This window comes from Sinocyclocheilus anshuiensis, unplaced genomic scaffold, assembly GCF_001515605.1.
Source record: "Sinocyclocheilus anshuiensis isolate Anshui unplaced genomic scaffold, SAMN03320099.WGS_v1.1 scaffold256, whole genome shotgun sequence".
Lineage (NCBI taxonomy): Eukaryota > Metazoa > Chordata > Actinopteri > Cypriniformes > Cyprinidae > Sinocyclocheilus > Sinocyclocheilus anshuiensis.
In genome coordinates this window covers 1,268,109-1,295,352 of record NW_015558587.1, presented here as the reverse complement: position 1 = coordinate 1,295,352, position 27,244 = coordinate 1,268,109, and the positions used below count along the sequence as shown (strand labels likewise).

General features: G+C 37.7%; 2 protein-coding genes across 6 annotated transcripts in view; one reads left to right on the top strand and one right to left on the bottom strand.

Annotated features, from left to right (window-relative positions):
• Positions 1-4,174: 4,174 nt before the first annotated feature.
• Positions 4,175-21,231, bottom strand: LOC107679906 (zinc finger protein 821-like). Of its 2 annotated transcripts, none has more exons than XM_016475628.1 (6): positions 21,148-21,231; positions 12,391-12,522; positions 12,081-12,193; positions 10,338-10,436; positions 9,204-9,367; positions 4,175-9,119 (listed from the first exon to the last, which is right to left on the bottom strand). In XM_016475628.1, exons 1-6 carry the CDS (start codon positions 21,185-21,187, stop codon positions 8,342-8,344), a joined length of 1,326 nt encoding a protein of 441 aa, XP_016331114.1. In that variant the 5' UTR covers positions 21,188-21,231; the 3' UTR covers positions 4,175-8,341. The 2 variants fall into 2 exon arrangements, with proteins under 2 accessions (XP_016331114.1, XP_016331115.1); XM_016475629.1 differs by having other exon boundaries at positions 21,135-21,227.
• Positions 21,232-25,021: 3,790 nt separating this feature from the next.
• The window catches only part of ap1g1 (adaptor related protein complex 1 subunit gamma 1), a 29,766-nt gene continuing 27,543 nt past the window's right edge, over positions 25,022-27,244 (top strand). For 3 of the 4 annotated variants that reach the window (XR_001633096.1, XM_016475626.1, XM_016475623.1), the window contains exon 1: positions 25,022-25,129. The gene's annotated coding sequence lies outside the window, so the exon portion shown is untranslated. Of the gene's footprint in view, positions 25,130-25,196; positions 25,522-27,244 lie in introns of those variants that run through there. The other variant, XM_016475624.1, reaches the window with a different exon arrangement.

The window sequence follows — 27,244 nt, the reverse complement described above, 5'->3', positions numbered from 1 at the left end:
ATTGCAGAAAATATGCTCTGTGACCAATAAACGTTTATGAATCTTACATGTTTTGTTCATCATAAGTTTCACAAATGAACACAACTTTAATTAATTTTGAAGCCTAAATCCAATTGCCAGAAGTATAAAGGTAAACGTAGGCTATAAGCTGACTACAGTAGTCGCATGACTTCAACATCACCACCATTAAGCTTCAACATTTTGAAAACATTTTCCTGGAAAGTTTGAGTTAGAATAGTTTACAAGAGCTCAATTATAAACACACTGAGGCTGTAAAAGCGACTAATGAGTAGATGAGTTTACTTGTTTGGCGTGATTATATTTAATTTCCGAAAAACCACTGTAGTCCCATTTAGATACTTGTTAACATCTGCCTTTTTCAAGACAAGTAAAAGCTTAAAAAAAAAAAAAAAGTTACTGATTTGTGTCTCATAGAATAAAACGTGAACATATCTTGAGCTTGTGTTCACCACAGACCCTTATTTCAGGCATTTAACCAAAAACACATTAAAAAAAACCCATTGACTTCAGGACGACGTAACCAGCATTTTTAGGTTTTGGCCTACAGAATTGCGTCATCCCTGCAGCACTTTGTAGTTTGGTTAATGACGTAAGATCAGTTTTGGGGGGAAATGTGTAAAAGTGACTCTCAAGCTGTGATTTTTATCATTCAGGGTTAATTTTATGTTGTATTTTCAATGGTAACAGCACAGAAGGGTTTAGCACAAGCTACATTCCTATAGATAGTACGTGTCTGCATTTCCTTCCCTCTACGGATGTGTGAAAATTAATCAAATCATGTCCTTACCTCACCTTTGCGTAAATGTCAAATACAGAGTCCCTTTTGAAAGCATTTAATCTCCCTTTAATGATTAGGGCATCTGCATACTAGATAAACACAGGGTTTCATGGTTGGAAAGCATTTTGAATGTGGAAGAGTCGGATAAGTTGAAATAAAGTGGGAATTTATTTTCCAAAAAGCACAACCAGACCAGCCTGCAAACGAGTGTATTGCAGTTCAAATTCAGGTTTTGGTCACATGGCAGGTCGCTGCTTTCATTACACTTGAATGATGTGATGAATTTCACGTTCCCCATTGAAATCAAAGGATATTTCTAGAGGATATCTGGTGTGCAGACAGACGCCCTATTCTTTTTTGCAGTTAGGGAATCCCATGTTGTTCTTCCATAGAGCCTCACCTAACCATGTAACATAGACGTTTGTCACTTTGATGCAATGAAATGTTCGGCACTTATTTCCCCTCACCTGTAGTGTTACGGTAAATGTTTTGCCATCATTTGAAACCACGTAAAACAATCATCCAACATTTGTATGCTTGTACAGATATGAAGATAAGTTTTGTATAGTATTAGCTTGTCAATAACGCCTTAAGATGTGCACCGTTCGTAAACGCTGTGTAGAAGTGACTCCCCGCTCTGCAAGGTCGCACGATTTCACATGGAGACGAAGTCTCTAGTTGTTGTGACCGTGGACTCCTCTGTAAAGGTGGCTTGGGTTGCTCACTGTCACTGACAACAATTAGTGACATGATTGTAAGACGATATTTTGGGACTAGCTCATAATGTGTATCTTTGTTGAACACAATGTTGGCTTTACATAACTTTCTAAATCTTTAATGTTGTATTTATATTTTGCTCTTGTTAGTAGGGCAGAAGTAAAGACTGATGCTTTGCACTGTTGACATCCCTGATTCTAGCTCGGAAACATCTTCCTTCACTTCCTCAGTGCTCGTGATGTACGAATCTCACAAAACCCAGTGTTGGGAGGGTTACTTTGGAAATGTAATAGGTTACCGATTACAAGTTACCCTATTTAACATGTAATAAGTAGTGTAACGATTTCAATGACTTTATTAATGTAACTTGATTGCTTTTTGATTAGGCTGCTTCTCTAAATTTCTAAGGAATGTTTTCAACTGTTAATCAGTTCATCAACTCTCAGACAGGTTGTAGTCTACAGCTTTCAGTGGCAATGTGGATTGATGTAATTGGCAGACTCTCCAAATTCAAACATGAGAACCAATCGAAAGCATTAGAATAGCATCGCTTTACTAAACGGCCTATAAATGGCAGGAGGCATCGTGCAAAGCGTCGGCGCCAATAGCCTTTTGGGCAGTGTGCCGACGTATGCTATACTGTTCTATCAAAATAAAAATGCCAAAAATAAAAATCTAAAAAAAAAAAAAAACAGGCAAAGCAACAAATTAATATTATGTAACATCCTAGCTTTTACTGATAATATTCAGATGTAGCCCCCTTTGTAGTCGTTAACATTTTCTTAAGTAACTAATTTAATTACATGCTTTTTTTTCCCCCCTCAGTAACTAATGGATTACAGTTACTTTTATTTTGTAATCTAAATTACTTAACGCCGTTACATGTACCTAGTTACTCCCCAACACTGACAAAACCATATTTTGCCCCAAACTCAAATGGCCTCGAAATTTTGTATTTGAAATATTACAGAGATATTTCTTTTCTTAATCAGCATTACTATTGATATAAAATGGATGTTGTATGCTTTAAAAAAGAAAAACAAACAAACGACCAGCTCTTTATCACAGGAACTTGCTTTTTTTTTCATTAAAGTGGTTTGAGGAAGTGAGTGAAAGCTACATTTATTGGAGTCTTTGTTAGAAGATGCTGCGTATAAAGCAAGATTATCTGCAGTTATTGATATAGTTTTGGCTGAGAGTCCTGGGACATATTTTACAGAAGTCCATTTAGTCTCGCTGTTGACTGTCGGCGCGAATGGCGAGTTTTGAGCTGACATGTCATAGTTTGTGAAGTGTGAGAACGACTGAACCCACTTGAGGATAACCGTCTGGGTTATGGATGAATGTGCAGCTCAGTAACATTTCAGTGCGTTATAGTGGTATCATTGCTTACAATTGATTTTTTTTTTTTTTTAATGTATGTATTGTTTTGGAAGGCTTTATGAAGCCAACACATGGCGGTTTGTGTAAATCCCAGACAGAATTCGGTGGCACGGCAGGCCAGAGTCAGTAATGTCGGCTGAAATCAGGTTTCTAACGGTTTCAAGGTTTTAAAGGAGTCATTATACTCTCGAATTTGACATTGTACTTCTTGGCACTAAGTGACACTGCTTTTTATGTGATGTGTGACCAGTTTTAAAAGAAATGGCATCTTTGTTTAATGCATAAAATCTGCGAAATATATGCAATGATGTATGTGTAATATTCAATCCTCAAGTATAATCCAGGTTGTATAAACTTTGTATAGTACATTTTAATATCGTATGGCCGTACCAATATGTATTAATTCTTCTCAGAAGCCTTAGAGTCGTCTACCCAAAGTGCTCCCTTAGACTACCCTACACCTACCTGAACTTTACAAAGCATTAATAACTATATTTTGTTGCGTTTTTATTTGTACCCTTTTTTGAATAAAATAGATTTGTACTGTATATTTGTACCTCTCTGTGAACTACTTAGGGCTGTTTTGTTTTATGTTTTCCTGTTTTAATTCTCTGTAATGACACAAAGATATTGTATTTTTATTGTTACAGCTAACTTCTTGGAAACATTGCATTTATCATGTTTGTTAAGTAAACACAATATAATATATATCTATATAATATTAACATGCTGGCTTGACGTCTATTTTTTCATATGCGTTCTATTCAATTAGTAATTGTAATAAATTCTAAATAGAGTTGTAATAGTGCATCGACGCACCTGAAGAATACAATGCAGAGTTTAATATTAGATTATGATTACAATAATACCCGATGTATTATGCATTCATTTTTTTTCTTTTTTTGAAATACAACCCTTGAGTCTTTGAATATACAACTTTGTGTATTATTTTATTTTATTTTTTAATATTCCACAAGGGGTTAAATTATTTTTCAGCATGCTTTTGAAAATATTTAAGATAAATTAATCAAAATGTATTATGACCAAATTTCAGATGAAATGCATTATATCAACTACAGTGCATCTTTTTATTACAGTGGGGCCTGAAAGTCTGAGACAATTTGTAAAAAAAAAAAAAATGTTACAAATAATATTATCAGCATGACAATTTTTGAATACCAGATTTTCAGTGTGGTCTCAGATGTTTTAATCTCACTTTACAGATGTGTATACATTTTTTCAAGAGAGAAAGACAGAAACCGACTCGTAGCCGTAAAGTCAATGTTTATTCCACATTCTGTTCCTGCTTTTATGATGAGCTTTCAATCTGTTAACCCAATAACAGAGCATGGCTTTCTGAACAGGACCATTTGGCATTGTGACCTTGTCACTTTTATTAAGTTTCATTCATTTTGGCCGTTTAGATTTGTAAACATTATCATGAAAAAATCTAGATAGACTGACAAGAAGGCAAGTCATTACTGAACTCCAATCCTTAATGAAAAGCTTGTATAAATGCATTTAGAACATGTAGTTTATAACATGCAAGTTCCATTTCCAGGGGTTTACTGACTTATATACACAGACATGTAAAAGAAAATGGTTGTTTAATACATAACATGTCACATGGCAATGCATACCACTAAAAATACTAGTTTGGGAATAATGCAGACTAAATAGGGTTAATGTTTGAAAATACTCTTTTATATTTTATCTTCAAAATAGACAATGCATCCTGCCAACATCTCGTTCTGGAATATAGAGAATCATTTGATTTTTTTTCATTGCATCAGGATGGGTTTCCACATCTTTGATGCTACTGTATGAAATAACTCAGTGCTTTATAATGAATTTCAGGGAATTGGGTCATAAAAATTGCATTGTTCTTCCTGAATGTGCATACATCAACATCAACTCTGTCCTTATCAATGGAGTAACTGAAAACAAAACTTAAGGATGGATCTGGTGGTCGAGGGTTACAGGCTTGAGGACCAATGGCTTGACTGTCAAGAGTTGCCTGAGGTTTGTGATCTGGAGCATTTGAGTCCATTTACTTTCATATCAACTGCATAGTAGTAATACAACGTTTCTTGAGTACAGCTCTCAATTGCATAGTGATGCTTCATCACATGTACATTAAATCCTTTCTTTTACTTAAGGAGCCCATCATTAATACTTCACGACAGCATAAACGTGGGACCAGTATCCAGTTGCCTTCAACTGTGCGGGAAAGCTCCACTGCTTCGCTTTGAGTATTAGAGGTATCTCTAAAGAAGGTAATGACAACATTGTGAATTTAAAACACTGAAATGTGCGTCATTCAGTGAAGTAATAAATAAATTGTAATAAGTATTGGAATGAAATATAAGACATACATATCTCACACACACAGTCTACCCTGTTTCCAAGAGGTACTTACAGATGTACAGTGGTCCGTTTTAACATGACTAACCCTTTCGCCCAATATGAAACACTGAGAAGTGAGTAAAGTTTCAAGGTGATGTGTGCAATGTTCTCTCAACTTGTAGAGTGGTTCTGAAACTGTTGTCTGCGAGTTTAGTCAATAAAAAAGACTTGAATAAATAAAAGCACCAACATTGAATTAACCAACATAACAATGAATTGACACTCATTTTATGCTTAAGTGTCTGTTGTCAAGTGTACGTAAACATTTGGTCCAATTTCTTAGCTAGCAAACAGTTGGCTCATCAGTTTATTAGCTAAAAGAAACGTTAATTTCTATACAAAGGAACAAAACAGCCTTCTGGAAAATTTACTGTGGCTCATGATAGAATTGGTGAAAAGGGCATTGAATGACACCCCTGAATGAGATTTGGTGGTCTGCTTTTGTTGTTTTACTCTTGAAGTGGTTAACCCAAAAAGTTTAAGAACCACTACCATAAACACTGCGGTGTTTTGCTTTGTATGTTGGGCGTTCCAACATGTCAACTTCTGAATTGGTTAGAATTTTTGGTGGGGGTACCTGTTTGGTGAATAATGGAAGACAGGGGGCAGTGTTTGGGATGCAAGTGTTATTTTGGCCATCAGATGTTGAGCAGAAATTACACACTTCACCTTTAAATTAGTGTGAAACGTTGGCGAATGTGTCTTTACCTTGTCATTTAAATGTTTACATACATATACAGAGTCATCACTGCTTCATATAGGAGGGATTTCTCTCTGGAAGTGTTCATCCTGATTGTTTCATTGTACATGCATTCGCTAAACCTTTACATCATTGCACATCTCATAGAATTAGCACACAAATTCATTTAAATCATTAAATATAAAACCAAAGCACAACTTTCCAGTGACAAAGGCAACAGTTTGAATTTGTACACTACTTATGTTGCCACAGAGATCGAGCACACACTAAGTGCCTCACCATTAACAACAAGCATTCCCAGGTCCAGTGCGGGACCACACTGGTTTAAAGAGGTAACATACACGTTATACAGTACAGTGACAGCAGCAGAGGGCAGAGACTGGTTGGTTAGTTGAGACGTCATGGAGTTGCGTAATATCCATATCGACATTTTGGCTCAGGTGAGGAGTTTGCAGTCTGAACAAGAGGAAAAAAAGGCCAATGTGACCAGTAAAGGTGAGTAAAAGGTAGTATATGATCTGAGCAAGTGGTGATGATAATGAAGAATGAAGAAGAGGAGGTCTCCTGCTCCTCTGTTTTCTCAGGAGGATGCCGGTGATCCACACCATCCCTGAGTTCCTAGACAAATATGAACCCGTGTAGCATTGTGATAAAGTATAAAGCCTTTGGGAGGTCAGAGAAGTGTGTCTGAATGTGCTTTGAAACGGATACTTTTAGTATTTAACAGTACATCTGCAGAAATGACCTTCCTCTTTTAAAAAAGGACAAAGTCTCCAATAGAGGCCTTGTCCCAAATGGCACCCTCGGCCCTTGAAGTCTTTCGTGGAGTCCACACTTAAGTGATAAAATGCCACACAGACTGTCAGTTAGTTGTCCGTTTCCAAAGTCTGCACCAGGTTGGGCTCAACTAAAGGGTGCATTGAGGGACACAGTGGCTGCAAAGGTGGTATCCTTGTAAATCTTGACAAGTAGGACACCTTATGGTCTGTATAAGCAAAGACCACAAGCCCACTTAGATTTCAGCATTTGGGTCAGCGGCTCTCAAACAGCATTTAAATAAAGTGTAGTTGTTTCAGCGAACATGTAGGGCAATGATTATACCAGGGGTGTCCAATCCTGCTCTAGGACGGCCAACATCATGGAGAGTTTATCTCCAATCTACTCCAACACACCTGCCTGGGGGTTTCAAGTAACCCTGAATACCTTGATCAGATGGTTCAGGGGTGAACTCTGGAGGATGAACCCTCCAAAAGCAGGACTAGAGGACTACACCCCTGAACAAGAGTGTGTGTTGGCATAGGGAACATTGAGTCGGTATGTGGACCTGCACAACCCCTGTGGTTCTGGTCGAGGCCACAGGTGTGACTAGGCCATGTAAGGATCCCATGGTGAGGTAGTTGGTTCTGTGAGTATGAGCTAGTATTGACCCAATCTTGGGTTCTGGGAGGTGAGCCATAGTTGCAGGTAAACTCCAACCTTTCAGACTGGCAAATTTGAACAGTAGGCTGAGTGTGGAGTGTGGCTACACGTCTCACTCCTGTCACTGTAAGTCCGTGTGCAAACAGAGAGCCTTCTTCTGGAAGGATCTCACTGCTCTGAAGAAAGACGGCTAAAAGTCTGAGCCTTGAAAACAAAGTAAAACATGCTTACTGAGAGGGTTTGCCCTTCAGTGAATGTCGGAATTTCTTATAGAAGTTCAGTTAATTATGTAATATGTTACAGAAATCCATAAAGGGTTGTTCACACTGACAGCAATTAAATCACTGGAGCTTGGCAAGTCGGCGTGGTCTTGGTCGCTAGTAGGTGTTCCTACTTGACTGATAATGATTGTGGGACTCTGGTGCCGCAGGCTCCTATTTTCTCTTCTGACTACCAGATGGGAACATTATCTGCATGATGCCTACTCTTCATTTGATTTTTCACTGAGATTGTAGTTAATGAGATGAGGCCCCCTAGAGGGGCTCTTTGCCAAGCTTTATTTTTCAGGTTTATTTCTTCTTGCTGTTGACTACTCGAATCCGCCACCCTTAGGGGTCCAAAGCAAGTGCCTTGTCTATCCTGTAGAATCACTTCTGTACTCAACTACAATATCCAAGTGTATCAGGCAGCAGAACATGTGCATTGCAACTCACAGTCTTTCGTGTTGCCTCAAATCTGTCTTTGAAAGTGAAAGACATCTGGTGCCTACGTCACTGCAAATCGCTGTCAGGGTGAGCACCTCCTTGAAACTGCAAGACCATAACCTTCTCATCACAACTTTGGTCAAGATGGTTATTCTTTAAGAATGGCAAATTCTTCTCAAATGTTGGGCTGAGAGGTGTTTGGAGCTGTGCTTGTTAGGGAAGCTTCATAAACAGTCCATTGTCCATGGAAGGGACGGACATGGGAAAGGAAAACTGGAATAGACTCATATCAGCAGTGAGCGCAGCCATCGCAGCAGGGTCATGCTCGATCTGGTTTCTCAGCGATGGGTCGATCTTCTCCAAGCGTCGTTTTAGCCTCTTGGCCTCCCTCTCACGGATTAGTCTTGCCTGCCTCTTCTCGGGCGTCTCGTTGGCCCGCTTGAGTCGCATGGCCTCCCGGTCTCGCTGCAGACGACGTGCCCGCTGTTCGTCCGTCTCCTGCATCCTTTGCATACGCTTTGCCTCACGGTCTCGTAAGCGGCGTATCTCCCGCTCCTCTGATGTCTCACATGCCCGCTTTGTCTTCTTGGCCGTTCGTTCCCGTTCAAGCCGATGCATCCGCACCTGTACGGGTTCGTTCTTCCTACGGGCCGCCCATTTCCGCATGGACGGTGACTGGGCGTCCACAAGCTGCTGGTAGGCTACGCAGCTGTTGCAGACCAACAAAACCCCAGCCGGGTACACGGGCATAGGGTTCATAAGGTCTGGAAGAGGCGGAAGTCCCGTGCTTTGAGGACTGAGGCTGTCAGAGAGTGAGGGAAGAGGAGGTGCAGAAGGGAGAAGACCATCTGGCAATGAGGTCAGTCCAGGACAAGGATTTGTGTTGGGGTTAGTCATAGTGCTTCTGGTTAAAGAGTTGGACATGTCACAGGCCTCGCCCTCACTGTTGATCTCTATACTGCTTGTGTCGAGGAACTCCTTCAACTTTTCCCTACAATTTCAGACCAGGAAACCGTTAGAAATGACAATGAAGCACAGCATCCTAGTAAAATCATGTCTTGAGTAAAGAACTGACCTGTTGAAGTTGTTGGTGTCTGTGAAGTGAGCCCCACATACAGCACAGTTGGACAGTCGGTCCTCTGAATGGATGAGAAGATGGCGACCAAGAGAGCCTGGAGAACTGAGAGCTCTTCCACAAACAGGACAGATATAACTCTTACTGCCACCCACAGCTGTGTGCTAATCAAAGTAAATAAGGTACAAAGAGATTTCATACATTAATTCTTCTCAAATGAAGAGACTTAAAGAAACAGTCCAAAAATTTAAATGGTCATTATTCACTTGTTGTTCCAAATCCATATGACTTTTCTATCTTCCAGACGATTTTAAATAATGTACCGGTCATTGTTTCCAAGCAATTACAATAGGGACTAGAGCTTTCAAGCTTCAAAAAGTGTGAAAAGTAATCATATCATTGATAAGTCTCCATTCATTATAAATGGTTTGAAAAGAGCAATTAGTACATCATTCATAATTTCCCTGCATGGAAGAAAGAAAGTATTACAGGTTTGGAATGGCATACGATTGAGTGAATGACGAAATCATTTTTATTTGAATTTGGAATATATTAAGCAACTTTTGCATAGATTTTTGCCCGGTTTCCAGTATGGAGTAGCCGAAAATAAGAGCCAGTCGGCAAATTTTGGGGAGCCGCAGACATTTCACAGAAATTCGTATAGTGTACGATCGACATAGACTGCAATTTTTCGTTTCAGATTTGGATTCCATCCAGTCCGAGGATATAAAACATGTTGTGAGCCGATTTTAGTACACATACAGTTTTCATGTGTCACTCCTGTTTGAGTTTGTTGTTCAGAATGACTTTAAAGTCTGTTATTGTGTGATCTCCAGTTGTTTAGTGTATGATGCCTAGTCTTTGTCTGTAACAGTTTACAAAGTCAGCAACTATATGTCGCCTATTGTTTTAGTCATATTGTGTATTCCAGCCTTTAGGTGTGCTTCACAATCTGCACATAATTGACGAGCTCTGAATGTAGTTTGAGTGATTTGATCACAAAACGTTTTGGAATCCAGTACACATATGTATTTAGCATTGTCCACTTGTGATTAGATCACCCAAGATAAATCATAATACCAGGTGTAAGAAGAGACTAAAAGATACAATAGGCTTAGGTAGTGGTGTCCTCACCTGGTAGACGTGTGCAATGAGCTGATCTGGGCTACTGAACTCCAGGGAACAAAGAGGACATGCAAAACTGCTCCCCTGGTCTGTCCCCTCCTCGTTCTCCTAACAGACATAATGCACCAACAAACAGTTAAAACGATGAGTAACAAGACTTATAGTCTGAAATGTAGTGTAATTTTTTTTATATAGTATGATTGAAGTGACTATTCCCTGAAACTGCTAATGACTGTAGCTGTGGATGACTTATGCAGCACTTGAGTGGTGTGGCAGACAAATGAATGCATAAGCCCTCGTGACTCATTCCAACTGTCGTGTCAACTGGGTTGCTATAGAGCCATGAGTCACTCTACAAAAATATCTATCGACCCTTAAAGATGCCAGCAATCGTTGAGGTGGGATGACAGAATTCTGTCATGCTTTTCACCTTAAAATTGTATTAAGTCACACAGACTTGTAAATAAAACGGCAATCATGTACAGTGGCCTTTAAAAATTCCACATGCTTCATTTATTCAATTCTCAATTCAGAATGGAAATCTGCTACAAACAGGCATTTGATTAATCTTTGGAGTAGCTCAGTTATCACTGGAGTAGCTCAAAAACAACAAAAAAAAGTTGTCCCCACCCCTGCGTTAACGGAGTTAAATATTTTTACCGCTGTTAAACTGGAGAAATTAGTTGCCTGCGTTAACGCTAATTTTGACAACTCTATATATATATATATATATATATATATATATAATATCCAATGATAGCTTCTTCCAAGCTCTCTTCTCAATCCAGGGACCCACTTTATATTAAGTGGCCTTAACTACTAGGCCTATGTACTTGCGTTAAAAAATAAGTACATTGTACTTATTGTGTTCATACTGTATTGCAAAATACTTTTGCTGCTATTGAGGTGGGATACGGGTAAGGTTAAGGACAGGTTTGGTGGTATGGGTAGGTTTAAGGGTGGGTTAAGGAGTAAGGGATGAGTCAATTATAAATGTAATTACAGAAATTATTTACAGATGTAATTACATAAAGGTATTTTTAAAAAGTAAGTACAATGTAAAAACATGTATGTGTATACAATAAGTGCATTGTACCAAATGATTAATTTAAATGTAAGTACATAGTAGTTAAGGCCACTTAATATAAAGAGGGACTGAAAAAAATGTATTTGTACTTTATGCTTAGATGAATGGGCCAGAAATCACATGAAAAGCATGCAAAGCTGGTAAAAAAAATCTCCAAAATATTGTGAAAAACGAGTCCACAAAATACTAAAATATGGGGAATGTTTTAATGTAATTTGAAACACATTTGTGACCATGGACCACAAAACCAGTCATAAGGGTCAATTTTTTTGCAATTGAGATTTATACATAATGAATAAATAAGCTTTCCATTGATGTATGGTTTGTTATGATAGGACAATATTTGGCCGAGATACAACTATTTGAAAATCTGTAATCTGAGGGTGCAAAAAAATAAATAATAATAATAATATTGAGAAAATCGCCTTTAAAGTTGTCCAAATGAAGTTTTGTGGTCCAGGGTCACATTTTACAATCTGTTTGTGAATGATTAAAATTAAGAACTGATCAAAGCTGATTTTTTTTTTTCTTTTCAAGTTATTTTACAGTAAAAACAGTTGTCTGAGCATTGTCTGTGACAATGTTGTCATGCAAATCATGATAACAGAAGAATGCAAGATAAACACACAACCATCTACTTCTAACATTAAACATCTGTCACTCACCTCCTTGACGTCATCATGTAGTATGGGGCCGTGGCTGCTCTTATTACTCATCATGCTGTCATCAGCAGAGGCATTTGAGGAGTCGTCTTTATCAAAATCACTATCACCGTCGTCTGGCAGCATAGGGGAAAAAAGTTAGTTCATAATGTTATCAATGGCTCCATCACAGGTCACCTTGCCTTTATGTCTCAACACTGCAATCACAAAACAATCACAGCTGTCTCTCTGTTTTTAATATTTTATGTGCAGTAAGCAAATCTATAAATAAATTCAAAGACAGACATGCAGTCGTGAGTAGTGTGTGTCTCACCACTTGTGCTGTCTTGCTCTTCAGGTTCCTGTGAGTTGTTGCTATGGCATTCCCCGTCCTCAATGAAGTCATCTCTAGCATCCATCTCAAAAGTGTGCTGCGGGCCGGACAACCCAGTCGTGTGAAAAGGCCCTGTAAGTGACATGGTCACTGAGAATGCCACTATATTTCAAACTAGTTTTTAAGGGCTTTTCTGCTTTGGTTGCTAGAGCATTGCTATGTGGTTTCTAGGAGAGTTTTGTGCATTTCTGGGTGATTGCTAGGTTGTTGCATACAGGCCCAACTCAGGTCGCTTCTTAAATATAAGACTTTGTTGTTGTTTTGTCGCCAAATATATAGATACGATTTGTGGCATCATTCATGACTGTTATTACTTTCTGCTTTTTCAACCAAAAATTGCAATTCTTTCATGTTGTTCTAAACCTGTGGAACACAAAAGACATTCAGCAGAATGAATCAGTATTTTTTGCCCATACATTAAAATTCAGTGGGGGGGTCCAGTGTTGTTTAGACCCCAATGTTCTTCAAAATATCCCTTTTTTGTGGCTTGCATGAGTGATCGTGCAAACACCCATTCATATTGTAAAATATTATTTAGGCCAAACTGCTAGAGGGAACTAGGCCAAAAGGTGGCTACAGGAAATACCTGTATTCTCACAACAAATAATGTCACGGGTATCTAGTGTAAATCTGAACTGTGGTTGTTTCTATGAAGAAGAAAAAAATAGTAACACTTTCTATGAAGGCTGTATTTCTAATGCATTATACGGGTATTCTTAAGGCATTATAATGCATGCATACTGCCTTATGTATGATGACTTAAAATAACACACAATGAACACGTTATATCCACTTAAAGGGATACTCCACCCCAAAATGAAAATTTTGTCAATCACCATGTCATTCCAAACCTGTAAAAGCTACGTATCCGTCTGGCGCGGCTGACACAGAAGAGCGTACAAAAAGTATTCTCGTCGCTTCATAACGTTACGGTTGAACCACTGATGGCAGATGGACTATTCTGATTGTCTTTCATACTTTTCTGGACCTTGACAGTGTAATTTACTTGGCAGTCAATGGGACAGTCACAAGCCTCCCGGTTTTCATCCAAAATATCTTAAATTGTGTTCCGAAGACGAACAACGCTTTTACGGGTTTGGAACGACATGGTGATTAATGACAAAATTTTCATTTTGGGGTGGAGTATCCCTTTAAGTAATGTATTATAAGTGTCATATCTAGACATAGAAATCTTGTAAACATCCAAAGGCTTTATAATGTGGTCATATGTATATTTGTCTGCTATAAATTAATAAATACAAATGGAATCTTCTTTAAACAGCCATGAATGGGTTATATGACAAATTTGCTTTAAACATTTTTATTATTAAGGCACGAAAACCACATTACCTTCTTTCAGATGTAAAGGAGTTACCAGTGAGCTTAAACTAATGCACTCAGATACTTTTTATAAATATAATAACAAAGTAACTATATTGTGAATAAGATACACACTTGTAACACTCTCCCTTAAATTGCAAGTATCACTGTTTAAATAATAATGATTATAGCAAAGATTTTTAAGTTCCATGTTCTGTCTTCTATTATTCATTCACTTATCCCATTGTTTTAGGTTTTTGCTGTGGTGTCCAATCTGTATCGAGATATTTTAGTTATCGCATCAAAGTCATAATTTTGGTATCGTCACAACACTAATTATGTTACTATTATTCATGAGATAATACAACATATTATTGGGATCTTTGGGACAGATCTTACAATAAGGTTCCATTTGTAACCATTATTTAACGGCATCGGTTAATATGAACCAACAACGGAAATAGCATTAAGATTTACCAATACATTATTAAAATCAAAAGATGTATCTGTTAATATCATTTTATGGATCTGAGCGGACATAAACTAACAACAAACAGTTGCATTTTTTAACTAACAAATAACTTAAGTCTTATAAACATTGTAATAAAGCAATAAGCCCCAAGCCGTGGTTTACAGTGAATTTATAACAGCTAAGGGGAGTTGTTAGGCACGACACGAAGCAAATCAACTCTCAACCAATCAGAATCAAGGACCGGAACTATCCGTTTTATAACAAGTGTTTTGCTCCCTGTTAGTCAATGCATTAAATAATGTTTAACTAATGGAACCTTACTGTAAAGTGTTACGGTTTTTTATGCAAGCGTTATAATTGAATACCCTTATAATGCATTATCAATACAGGCTTCATAGGAAAGTGTCACCAAAAAGAATATTAGATGTACATCAAAAAGCCCAAATCGGAATAATTCTCACTTCAATTTTGAATTTCAAAGAAAAGACGGACCGCATCAACAACAGAGGCAACAGAGGCCAGAGCTGCGGTGGCGTGTGATCAGAACAATAGTTGATGCTGCATTAACACATTACAAACACGCACACTCCACCTCACGCTCACCAACCCCCACGTTACACGCTCAACTCAACATGCACTGCAGTCCCAGAGGAAACAGCCTGCATCTCCTGGGCGCCGAGTCCGTGCCTCTAATGTAAGAATCATCTTCTCCAGAAGCACTCCATACGCCCACACGGAGCTGCTTTTCCCTCTGCATGCATCCCATTACTCCAAACACCTTTTGCAAAGCTGCTTTAATCAGTAACATGAACGGCAACCAGCATACGAATAAAACCAGGTTTTATGCTTTCAAGTGCCAGTGCAACACGATACAGTGTTCTGGAAGGTTGATGAGGTGTTGCTATCGTCTTCATAATTGTTGTAAGCGTGTTGCTATGTGGTTGCTGGAGGGCCAAGTCTCAGATATTTCGACCTGTTTTATCGAGTCTGATCTCTCATAAAAGTAACGCCTGATTTGGCAAATTGACCTTCTGATAATACTGTTTCCAGGTCCAAATCTCTACTCCATTTCAACAGCCGTGTATATTATTTTATACCTGTAAGCTAAACTTCTCAAAAACTCAATGTTTGAATGATTCAGAAAAGATGAATCACTCTCTGGCCAATTTAGATTTTGGAGATCAAGGTTAGAACCATGATTTATGGGTATTACTACAGCACACGGTGAGTGTACATTAGTAGTGGTGAAAATAGGTTGTTTCATTAAGATACAAATTGACACTGATTTTCTAAACCAGCGATACAATATTTGCCGACACCTCAAAACTTGCTGCAATATGATTACATTTTGATAACATTCAGGGGCCTGCGATTGATACACTGATATTATGTACCTATTTTACGCAACCAGTTACAATTTCTTTAACTCACAAATGCAACCAAAATATAACATGGACATTTAATTGAACTCCTGTATCTAACTGGACATCAATCCACACAAGATCATCAATCGTCTGATGACAGCTCTTCATTGGCTTGAACAATGACAAGTCTTTCAGTCTTCTATGCTCTTGTATCCCTATTAGGACACAGACAACAAAATAAGGTACTCCACTTGTTCAAAAAATAAATTTATACAGAAAAAGAAATCTTTTTATGCATTGCTTAGTCATTTGATCAATGCATCGATTTTTTCTTTCTTCTAAAATCCTTATAGGGATATAGTTGACCCAAAAAATGTCGTCATGTAGGCTACTCAGCACCCTCATGTCATTCCAAACCTCTGTGACTTTCTGCTAAACACAAACAAAAGATATTTTGAAGAATGTTGGTAACCAAACAGTTCTAATGACTCTTAATTTCCTTTGTAAACTCCTGAAAATAAAGGTTATTTTTTTTGCCATCAATGGTTCCATGAAGAACCTTTAACATCCATGCACTCTTAAATATAAGGCTTTCAAAGGATGTTTTTGCAGCAGTGCCATAGAAGAACCATTTTGGGTTCCACAAAGAACATTTCAGTGAACAGTTCTTAGAGGAACCATGATTTTCTTTCTTTTTAATAATCTAAAGAACCTTTTTTGCAAGGCAAATTTTCTGCAATGGAAAGGTTTTATGGAACCATCAATGCCAATAAAAAAAACTTTACTTTTTGAGAGTGTGGAATCTTTCCATTCCACAAAAGGTTCTCTTTAGTGGAAAAGGTTTTTTAGAACCAAAAGTAGTTCTTTTATGGCATCGTTGTGAAAACTCTTTGTTGGAACCGTTGTTTTTAAGAGTGTATGTACAAAAAAAGAAAATCTGAGACATTGGTCAAAAGAAGAACGAATGGAACGACATGAAGGTGAGTAAATAATGACCAAATTTTCATTTTTGGATGAACTATCCCATAACTCTATATAAGCAATAGTAATAGTGATGTTTGCCTCTGATCAAGGCAGCTGATAAAAACTATTAGACCAAGTTCGAAGTGGACTACAATCTGAGGGGCCGTTTACACGACAACGTTTTCAGCCAAAAACTGGAAACTTTTTATGCGTTTTGCCTGTTCGTTTACACGACGATGGCGTTTTGGGGACTGAAAACGCATATTTTTGAAAACGGGTTTCAAAGTGAAAGTTTTTGAAAATGCCACCGTTATCGTTTCCGTGTAAACACCCAATACGGGAATCTTTGAAAGCGGTGACGTCATGCGTAGTGTGTTAGGTATGTAGACATGCGCAGTACGTGTCGATTTTAAAGGCAAGCATGAACAAACATACACAACAATGGCGGAGTACATGGTACTGTTGTTGCTGCTCAAGAGTTTGCTAACGCTTCTTCAGCAAAGTGTGGATTTACTTCACAATATTACAACCAACAGCGGAGATGCATCATATACAACATATAATCGTCACTTCCCTACAGGTACTGTTTACTAACAAGGTGACAGCGCCAACTACTGGCCTGGCATAAGTACTACAGCAATTTTGGCCGTTTTCACGGATATGTGTAAACACGAATGGTTTTGAAAACGTTGTCGTGTATACGTGAAACTTTTTAAAAACGCGAGGGAAAAACTTTTCCGTTTTTGACTACATCATTGTCGTGTAAACGTAGCCTGATTTTATAATTTCATTGTGTAGAACTTCAGCAAGCTTTAGTCTACATCTGAGCTCAGACCGTTTCAGGCAAGCCTCCACCACATGTTGTTTTCCCATCTGAAAAACAACAGCCGACGGATGTAATATTTTACATCAACTACTAATCACCAAAGGTTGTCAAGAGTTTGCACCCCATACTTTCCCAGCATCCTCAGGTGGTTTCAAAGGGTGTTTGGGAGTATCTACAAGGACAGAAGACTTGCATGAGGGATATCTGCGTTAAACTATTAACGGATACAACAGAGCGGCTTCACGGCAGTCAGCCTGTGATTGATGTAAGCGCGTTTCCCATCCCCCTCTGCCAGTTCTGTCTGTACATCTGTCTCTCCACCCTCCCTCCGTCTTCTCCTCGCTCCCCCCTCTGTGATGTTATCTCTGTGTGTCTGTAGGCAGGCGGTGACGCAGTGTCTGTCTGAATCCAGACAAAGAGACAAACTCATCAGCCAACAGACACAAGAGAAAGGCTGAAGTTAGTGGAGGGGGTGGGTGGGAACAAAACAGACAAAAAGAGACAAACTTAACTCGGATGCCAAACAATGAGAGCACTCCTGAATTCAAACCATCCCACAGCCTTTACAAAACCACCAACCCAACAGAAAACAGTACAAATCCTGAGAACGGGCAGGGGACGGGGCCAAAGCACGCCGTCTGGTTTGGTGGGCTGGAAGAATAGTCATAGACGGACATCAGATAAACCCAGACAAGCAATTCAGGCCTCACTTTGCCTAATTGACAAAAGCCAGGCATGATGGAAGAACAAGATCAGTCATACACGTTCCCATGGAGTAACGTTTCCCATAGTGCGCCCCACTGTGTCTGCTAGAGTCCCTATTTAATAATAGTTTAAAAATAGATTGAGTAACATTTTAGTGCTGTCAAACGATTAATCGCGATTAATCGCATCCAAAGTAAAAGTTTTTGTTCACACAATATATGTGTGTACTCTGTATATTTATTATGCATATATTATATATATATATATAACTTTCTTTGGTCTTCAGTCATGTGACACCTTAATAAATTATCAGTTTTATACACCGCAAATTGCTATAAAAGAAGCATGACCTGTCAATAACACTGTCTGCATCGTAGCCAACTCACAACCTTTCAAAACATCTCTGGAAATTGTGCAAATCAACCTAAATAAAAGATTATTGTCAACAGTCGCATTGCATTATATTATGGAGTATGTGTCCCCCAATAAAGACAGAATCACAAACAAATATATGCTAATTATGTATATAATAACATATAATTATGAAGTTACTGGGTTTGGATGAGAGCCTCGACATATTTGAAGCTGAACTGAATCATGAGGTCTTGGTGATCATGACCATATGTTTACCTGCTCTTTGGAATATTTAATGCTGATTGATCAAAAGTGAAATTCAATAACATTTCTAAATAATAATGGCACGAAGGGTAACACTGTATAACTCAGACTACTCATTCAGGAAACCCGTTTCTTACATTAATGTGATAGTGTTCTGTCACTCCACTGTCTCTACAATAAAATAATCTTAAAAATTATATAAAGTTAAAATCAATTTCATGTCCATGTATTTATTCATTGGTAAGTAACTGTGTAATAAGCAATATAATGTAAGTCTGACAGTCAAACTAGAGGAATATTTATAATGAATGACTTTTATCTCTTACATTTAAATGTTTTATTTTGTGCATTACTACAAAAGATATCAGTTAAGATCTTTGTTCCCACTTATGAAATTATGAAAACGAGTGAGTGAAAAATGAGTGAAAATTAAAAAAAAAAAAAAAGTAGGGAAAAAGCGATATTTTTGCACACATAGATAAATAGGTGGATAGATAGTTATTATGCATATATAAATACACACACATACAGTATATATTTTGAAAATATTTACATGTATATATTTATATTAATTTAATTTATTTTACAGTAGATACTGGAAACTATACTAAAAAACGGAGTAGGATTTGCTTTGAAACTATTTTTGCTAGTTAATTTCACAAAATATTACAAAGAAACCGCAAGTAAAAAATTTTTTTCTTTTTACAATGGATAGGTAAGTAGGTGGATAGATAGATAGATGGATGGATGGATGGATGGATGATGGATGGATGGATGGATGATGGATGGATGGACGGACGGATGGACGGATGATAGATAGATAGGTAGATGGATGGATGGATGATGGATGGATGGATGACGGATGGATGAATGGATGGATGGATGGATGGATGGATGGATGGATGGATGGATGGATGGACGGACGGATGGATGGATGATAGATAGGTGGATGGATGGATGGATGGATGACAGATAGATAGGTGGATGGATGGATGGATGATAGATAGATCGATAGATGGATGGATGGATGATAGATAGATGGGTAGATAGATGGATGGATGATAGATGGGTAGATAGATGGATGGATGATAGATAGATAGATGGGTAGATAGATAGATGGATGGATGATGTATGGATAGGTAGATAGATGGATGATGGATGGATGATGGATGATAGATGGATGGATGGATGGATGATAGATAGATAGATAGATAGATAGATAGATAGATCGATAGATAGATAGATAGATAGATCGATAGATAGATAGATAGATAGATCGATAGATAGATAGATAGATAGATCGATAGATAGATAGATAGATAGATCGATAGATAGATAGATAGATAGATCGATAGATAGATAGATAGATAGATCGATAGATAGATAGATAGATAGATCGATAGATAGATAGATAGATAGATCGATAGATAGATAGATAGATAGATCGATAGATAGATAGATAGATAGATCGATAGATAGATAGATAGATAGATCGATAGATAGATAGATAGATAGATCGATAGATAGATAGATAGATAGATCGATAGATAGATAGATAGATAGATCGATAGATAGATAGATAGATAGATATCTCTATAGGCAAGCCAATTAGGAATTATTGTCAGTTCTCTATAACAGAATTCAAGTTATCAAACATTATAGATGTGTGGTAGAAAATCTTTTTTCTTTTAGTTCTTGAAAGCATGTCCAGAAAAAGAGTACAGGCTTCATGCAGACTAGTTGCAATAGTTTGCAGGAGGTGGTTTATATTTAATAAAGACCATTATTTATGGCTTATGTAGGGTTTCAGTCCTTCGCGAGAATATGTGACCCTGGAGCACAGAACCAGTCATAAGTAGCACAGGTATATTTGTAGCAATAGCCATAATATGCATTGCTAAGAACTTCATTTGGACAACTTTAAAGGCAATTTTCTCAATATTTAGATTTTTTGCACCCTCAGATTCCAGATTTTCAAATAGTTGTATCTCAGCCAAATATTGTCCCATCCTAACAAACCATACATCAATGGAGAGCTTATTTATTAATCAGCTTTCAGATTATGTATAAATCTCAATTTCAACAAATTGACCCTTATGACTGGTTTTGTGCTCCAGGGTCACATATCACAGTGCCATTATCAGACGTAAGTGAATGTGTGAGGATATATTCGCTTCGTGGAGTCAAACAACAAACACCAAGGGTTCAAGTAGCTATATAATCGCGTGTCTATCCTCTAGAGTAGGTTTTACACCAGCTGATAACGTTACTGTGAACATATTGTGATGAGAGTTTGTGAACGCCTGGCCTCTGGCTGCGGATGTGAGACTCAACGAAAGCAAGCACACTGTATCTCCTCCAGGAGACACAAAAAAAGCCATTTTCATTTTACGTAAATGAAAAGTGTTTACAATACCTGGGATACCTACAATTCACTTTGAAAGGGTTGGTCTGTTTGCGTCTTGACATATTATCCCCCGCTCCCGGATGAAAACAAGTCGAATCTCTTCTTTGATCCGACTGATGTTCAGCCAAAGAAAAAAAAAAAAAAAAGGGTACATGTACTAAAGCAGACAACAATCCCGTAAACGAAAAAGAAAAAGATGAGGGGAGATGATGTGAAAGCCTGCGCCACTGTAGCCGGGCAAATACACTGCAGAGACTCTTCACCTACATGCATTTTTTTTTTTTGTCAAGCGATGAGCTGAGAAGAATGACTAATGTTATCATATACCTCCCACTGTCCATCAACGAAACACCAATGTTCCTATAGCGGGCGCTCTGCGGCTCAGAAACCCACTTTTGCATTGAATGCAATGCACGTGTTTTGTTTATTTAGAAACATGTAAACGTGGTAATTTATATATTCTACTTTGAATGGTTTTTACTTGATATACAAAGCGAAGTAGGTCGCAGCATGTTCTGCAGAATGATTAAATAGCTAATTTTTCGAGTCAACGCTGATTGGTTCCTCCTCAACAGCGCTGAGAAAAGTAACACTCGCCACCTGATGTTGAGCCAATCGCTCAACGATACAAAGCTGAGAAACACTGAAAATGTTATATATTTCTACTCAGTGGCTGCTATATTTAATCTATTATAAATCTCTTTTTTTAATAAAAATTATTTTATAAACACAAAAAACTTGCGCTGATAGTGAATCTGTTTGTTGCGCGTGTGATTGGATAGCAGTTCGCGTAATGCAAGTAAAATGTTTTTTTGAGGAGCCAAACAGTTTTGTAGGCCTTGAGGGGCCTCACCGCATCACCGCATTTGACCAGTTAGCGATCACTTCCCAGCCCTCTTTTAAACACGGTTTTTGCAGATGACCTTTCTAGCAGTTTTTTAATTTCTGGAAGCCTGTTTGGTTTGTAAAGGAAACAACGAGACGCATTGTGGGATACACATACGTGGATGTGGAGGACAATGCTGTTTTTTCGTCAGTTACATGTATTAAAACAACAAATCTATCTATCTATCTGATTCAAAAAGTTAGGTACATTTAGCTTTATTAATACTAAACCATAAGATTAGATGTTGCCTAGTATTCATTCAAATGAAAATAAAATAAAACTTTTTATATGTGACTACTTCTCAGTCACCCAAATGCAATAATTAGGGCTATAATAATATGTTTGGTAGGCCTACTATTTGTTACTGTATGGCAAACTATTATTTGTGAAGAGTACAAGCAATTCTTGATTTTTTTTTCTTTTCTTTTAGATTCTGCAGAGGTATATTTTAGGCTTCACTGAAAACAATTAATAAGCTAACTGAAACAATGAGGACAGTGACGAGGCAGTACTATAGTACTATAGTATAAAGTGTGCCATTTTATCTGAAATCTGCAGTCAAGAAATAAAAAAGATGTCCCGGCGAGTAAATTGCAACTGACTTGACACCGACAACTTACTATAAAAAGAATATGCACAAAACACGAGTAATTTGCTTAACCCATGTGCGACCTTTTGGACATTTTTGTCCTTTTCAGTTTAGTTTTTCAGGATCATTTTGCCGGTGTTATTGCCAACTGCATAAATTGTGGCACAGGTGTGTATTTTTATTGGAATTGTACTATTTCACTTCCATTTCCTTTAATAAATCTGTTTTGCACTAGGTACAAAAAATGGTTCCTCTCAGGACCTTAAGGACAAAAATGTTCCCATTGAAACCCATTAAAACTGCTATTTTTAATCGCAGTGCCATTCAACTGTAAAATTATGCCATTTTTGTTGATAGGCTTTCATTATATTGGCAAGGCTTTAAAATTTAATTTTTTACTACTTTTTACCAGATGGTGCCATTTTTTCAGGTTTGACCTATAAAGAAAATACTCGCTTTATTTCTGTTTTCTGCTTCTGCATATTATAGAGCCAATTGGATAAATAATGCAGCTATAATTGTGCAGGTGTGGATGTGAGAGTGTGGTTTGTATGTGTGTCATAAAAAAAAAAAATTGTGAGTGTGTGCGTGTGTTCTTGTAATATTTGAGAGAGAAAAGCTCTACTGCAAATCACAAATCCAATCACTGTGTGCACCAGCAGAGTTTTGCTGGCATCTAATGGGGAAAATTTGGTACTGCGCCCAAACAAAATCTTACTGAAAGCTCATTTTTTGAGATATCAACCTCAAATTTGGAACACAACTTGTTTAGATTTATGGCTTTGGTTTTCTAGCAGGTATAGAGTTCAACATGTTTCATAAAATATATATTTGATATAAAACATCGTTCATAAATCATTTTCATAAACCTAAACATCTAGAACTTTTTTTTTTTGGTTTCACTTTTTCAACTTTTTTTTACTTCAGTAATAATCTGCCTTTAAAATGAGACCAAACTTAACTCTGTGCTCACAAGCTTCAGATTTTTATGACATGGACATTTTCGTCCACTATGGACCTATATGTAACTTTTTTTAATTGACGCACGAGGGTTAAATGAATACGAAATTTAAATGGAAAATAAGAGATGCAAGCAATTAGAATGAAGAAAGACTGTAATCATTGCTAATAATCCTTAATATAATTATTTACAGGCTAATAAAATGTTATAATAATTATTATTATTATATAGAAAGATGCTGTAATAAACAAGCTCAATTCAGTTGATTCTCTTCACATACATGAGATACATAGGTAGAAAAACAGAGAAACAGCTGTCAACTTAATACTTACAAAAGATAATAGATACGCCTAATTAATAACAGAATAATTTGCCTTGGCTTCAGAGCAGTGACAATATAAAGGCCAATTATTTGACTTTGGAAACAATATGCTGGCTTTATAATACCATGCTTTATTTTCTCACACAATATGTGCTGTGAAAAAGCTGTTTTTTATATTTTAGGAAGATGGGCCATCATATTTGGGGGTCCTTGGCATCTGATGCTGTTCTGTAGGGACTGATCGTTGCGACACTTGTTAGAAACCTCTGTAGTGCCACACTTCACCGCAGATGTACTCCTCCTCAGCCCGACCGAGAGACGCATGGCTTACTAAAGAGATCTAGTTTAGTGACTCCCGAAGGAAGTGCCTCAACACTGACTGCCACGAGGTGAACCGCAGCACGCCTCTTCCGGGCAAGTCTTCCGCGGGATTGACACGTAGACTAGCGTTAAAACACAACTACACTTCTCTGACATAAAACGAGTTAAAACGTGCATAGTATCACGATTTATATAATGAGGTGGCTAGAGCCTCTTGTTAAATGTGACCCTGGAGCACAAAACCAGTCATAAGTAGCACGGGGTGTATTTGTGCACGATACATTGTATGTGTCAAAATGATCAATTTTTCTTTAATGCCAAAAATCATTAGGATATTAAGTAAAGATCATGTTCCATGAAGATATTTAGTACATTTCCTACCGTAAATATATAAAAACGTAATTTTTGATCCGTAAAATGCATTGCTAAGAACTTAATTTGGACTACTTTAAAGGCGATTTTCTCAATATTTTTTCAAACAGATTTTCAAATAGTTGCATCTCAGCCAAATGTTGTCCTATCCCAACAGAGCTTATTTATTCAGCTTTCAGATGATGTCTAAATCTCAATTTAAAAAAAGTGACCCTTATGACTGTTTTTTGTGCTCCAGGTTCAATAAACCACCTGGCTATGCAAGCCATTTGACCGCATTTTTAAACTCATATTCTCTTTTTAACGCATGAACACGGTAATAAATGTTGGCGATGCTCATAAACACAAGCTCACAGCATCAATCACTACTAGATTCTAGAGCAGGTCGCACCTTTTTACATCCGCATTTGAAGTTCTCTGACCATCAGTCATGTATCCCTCCGCCTGCGGTAGAAGTGCTGAGGCTGGGGCCGCCGCCATTTTGAATGTCTGGTCCGTTCCTCCTTCCGTCGATTGAGAAGATTGCACTTGTTTTCTGGTATCGTAACGGCTGGTGAGTGGGAGCTCGTTTTAACCGACTAAACGACTTCGTATATGACCGTCGAGCTCGGTGCTGTCAAGCCGCTCGGTTTTATTCGCGTTTGCTCGGGTTGACTCTGGGCTTCATTGGAAGTGGAGCGCACAGGCTAATGCTAAAGCCTGTGCACCGGGACGCTGTCATAAGCTGGGGCGCTAACGGTCGCTCAACTATCACTCAACTATCACTCGAGCTGTTCTTTCACGGGCGGCGTGAAATCACAGTTAAACTGTGAACGTTTCAATGGGTTTAAGGTAGAGGTGTGTGTTTAATCCTCCGTCAAATCGACGCTCTATTTGAGGCCCGGCTAGACTCCAGTCAGTTAGCAACGGACACAACGCAGCACTTCATTCAGAGGAATAACAGAGGTATTTATTGCAATTTAAAGGGCTTAGAAACGAGTATTAATACTCGTGAAGAGAACTGAAATGTACTTGTGTTTTACCACAGCTTAACGTCCCCCCATCTCACTGTTTATCATTTAGCTTAGCACTAATGGCTTGACGTTACAGCGCAAGGGGATGGGTCCAGAAACATCATTCAGAACATTTAACAATCTCTCCTAATGTTACAGAATCAACAGTCCAGGTGTTGTATGAGGAAATGTTGTGGAGGTAAAGGTGAAGAATGCGAGGTGTATGATGCCACTTGTGTGTTTTAGGCTTGTCTAGACACCAGGTGGTTTCGAGGGAGATGTTAAATCATTCTTGTTGTTGTGCTCTGTATAGTCCTCTATATATCAGTGCTGGCTAAAATGGTGTCTGTTTGTCATGTCTTTACACCTGTTGGTTTGTGGTGAACATATGAAAGGCGAGTTGGCATCTCTTCCTTGTGATTGTGGAGTAAGGTCACAGAAATAAAGGAAGTGAGCGTCTGTAAACGTGTCCTCACAGTCCCTGCTGCAGTTTGCATGATTCCTGGCTTAGATTTGCATTCTCTGTCCACTCCAAGAGTTTTTTATTTTCTTTCTGTAAAGGAATTATTTTAAAGCTGTAACTAACCATCTTTTTATAATCAATATTTTTTTTTCGATTAGTTGACTCATCTAGCAATTTCTTACAATTAATATATTTGACCCTGGAGCACAAAACCAGTCTTAAGTCGCTGGGGTATATTTGTAGCAATAGCCAACAATACACTGTATGGGTCAAAATTATACATTTTTTTTAATGCCAAAAATCATTAGGATATTAAGTAAGGATCATGTTCCATGAAGATATTTTGTAAATTTCCTACCGTAAATATATCAAAGCTTAATTTTTGATTAGTAATATTAGGCATGGGCCGGTATGAGATTCTGACGGTATGATAACCTTAGATAAAAAAAATATCACGGTATTGCGATTACAGCTCTAAAATATGTTACTTTTAAATGTCTGGGTAAAAAAAACGACTTTTTTTTCTCCACTGAACACATTTTATTTTTAAGAAACATATAGAACATTTTGGAACAATAAACATGTCAGGCTAAATAATTAGAATAAATAATTAAAATCTCTTAATTAAATGCAGTCAGTCACTTAAGTGAGCCTATACCTGCAGCTCAACAATAATCAGAACATAAATTATTTTCTGTAAAAAAAAAATCCCTATAAAAAAATAAATAAAATGCAGTCACTTAAGTGAGCCTAAACCTGCAGCTCAACAATAATCAGAACATAAATAAATAATTTTCTGTAAAAAAAAAATCCCTATAAATGAAAAAAAAAATGCAGTTACTTAAGTGAGCCTAAACCTGCAGCTCAATAATCAAAAATATAATAAAAACATAATTTCTGTAAAAAATAAAATAAAAAAATTAATAGAAAATGCATGCATAAACCTGCAGTTCAACAAGGTTTTTGGAGACATGCTCGCTTTCTACACATTCATCTTTCAGTCCAAGTTATGATGCAGGAATGTTCACCTTTCCCGGATTAAGTTTGGAGCAGTGAGGTACGAGGATGTGTGCACATACACACGTGAGGAAAGAGAGAGCGCGAGTGTCACACACACACACACACACACAGTCTCTCCGTATGTAACAGATCGGCCAGGCTCCACCACCACCCAATCACAACGATCCCTCTCACCTGAGTTCTGAGCACCTGC

What these genes read in the sequence shown, in the direction of transcription:
- LOC107679906 (XM_016475628.1), bottom strand. Translation starts at nt 21,187, where the DNA reads ATGTCAAGACGCAAACAGACCAACCCTTTCAAAGTGAATT. An exon ending in TACATGATGACGTCAAGGAG is followed by an intron (nt 10,437 to 12,080) that starts GTGAGTGACAGA and finishes TATGTCTGTTAG; the next exon opens with GAGAACGAGGAGGGGACAGA. An exon ending in GACACCAACAACTTCAACAG is followed by an intron (nt 9,120 to 9,203) that starts GTCAGTTCTTTA and finishes CTGAAATTGTAG; the next exon opens with GGAAAAGTTGAAGGAGTTCC.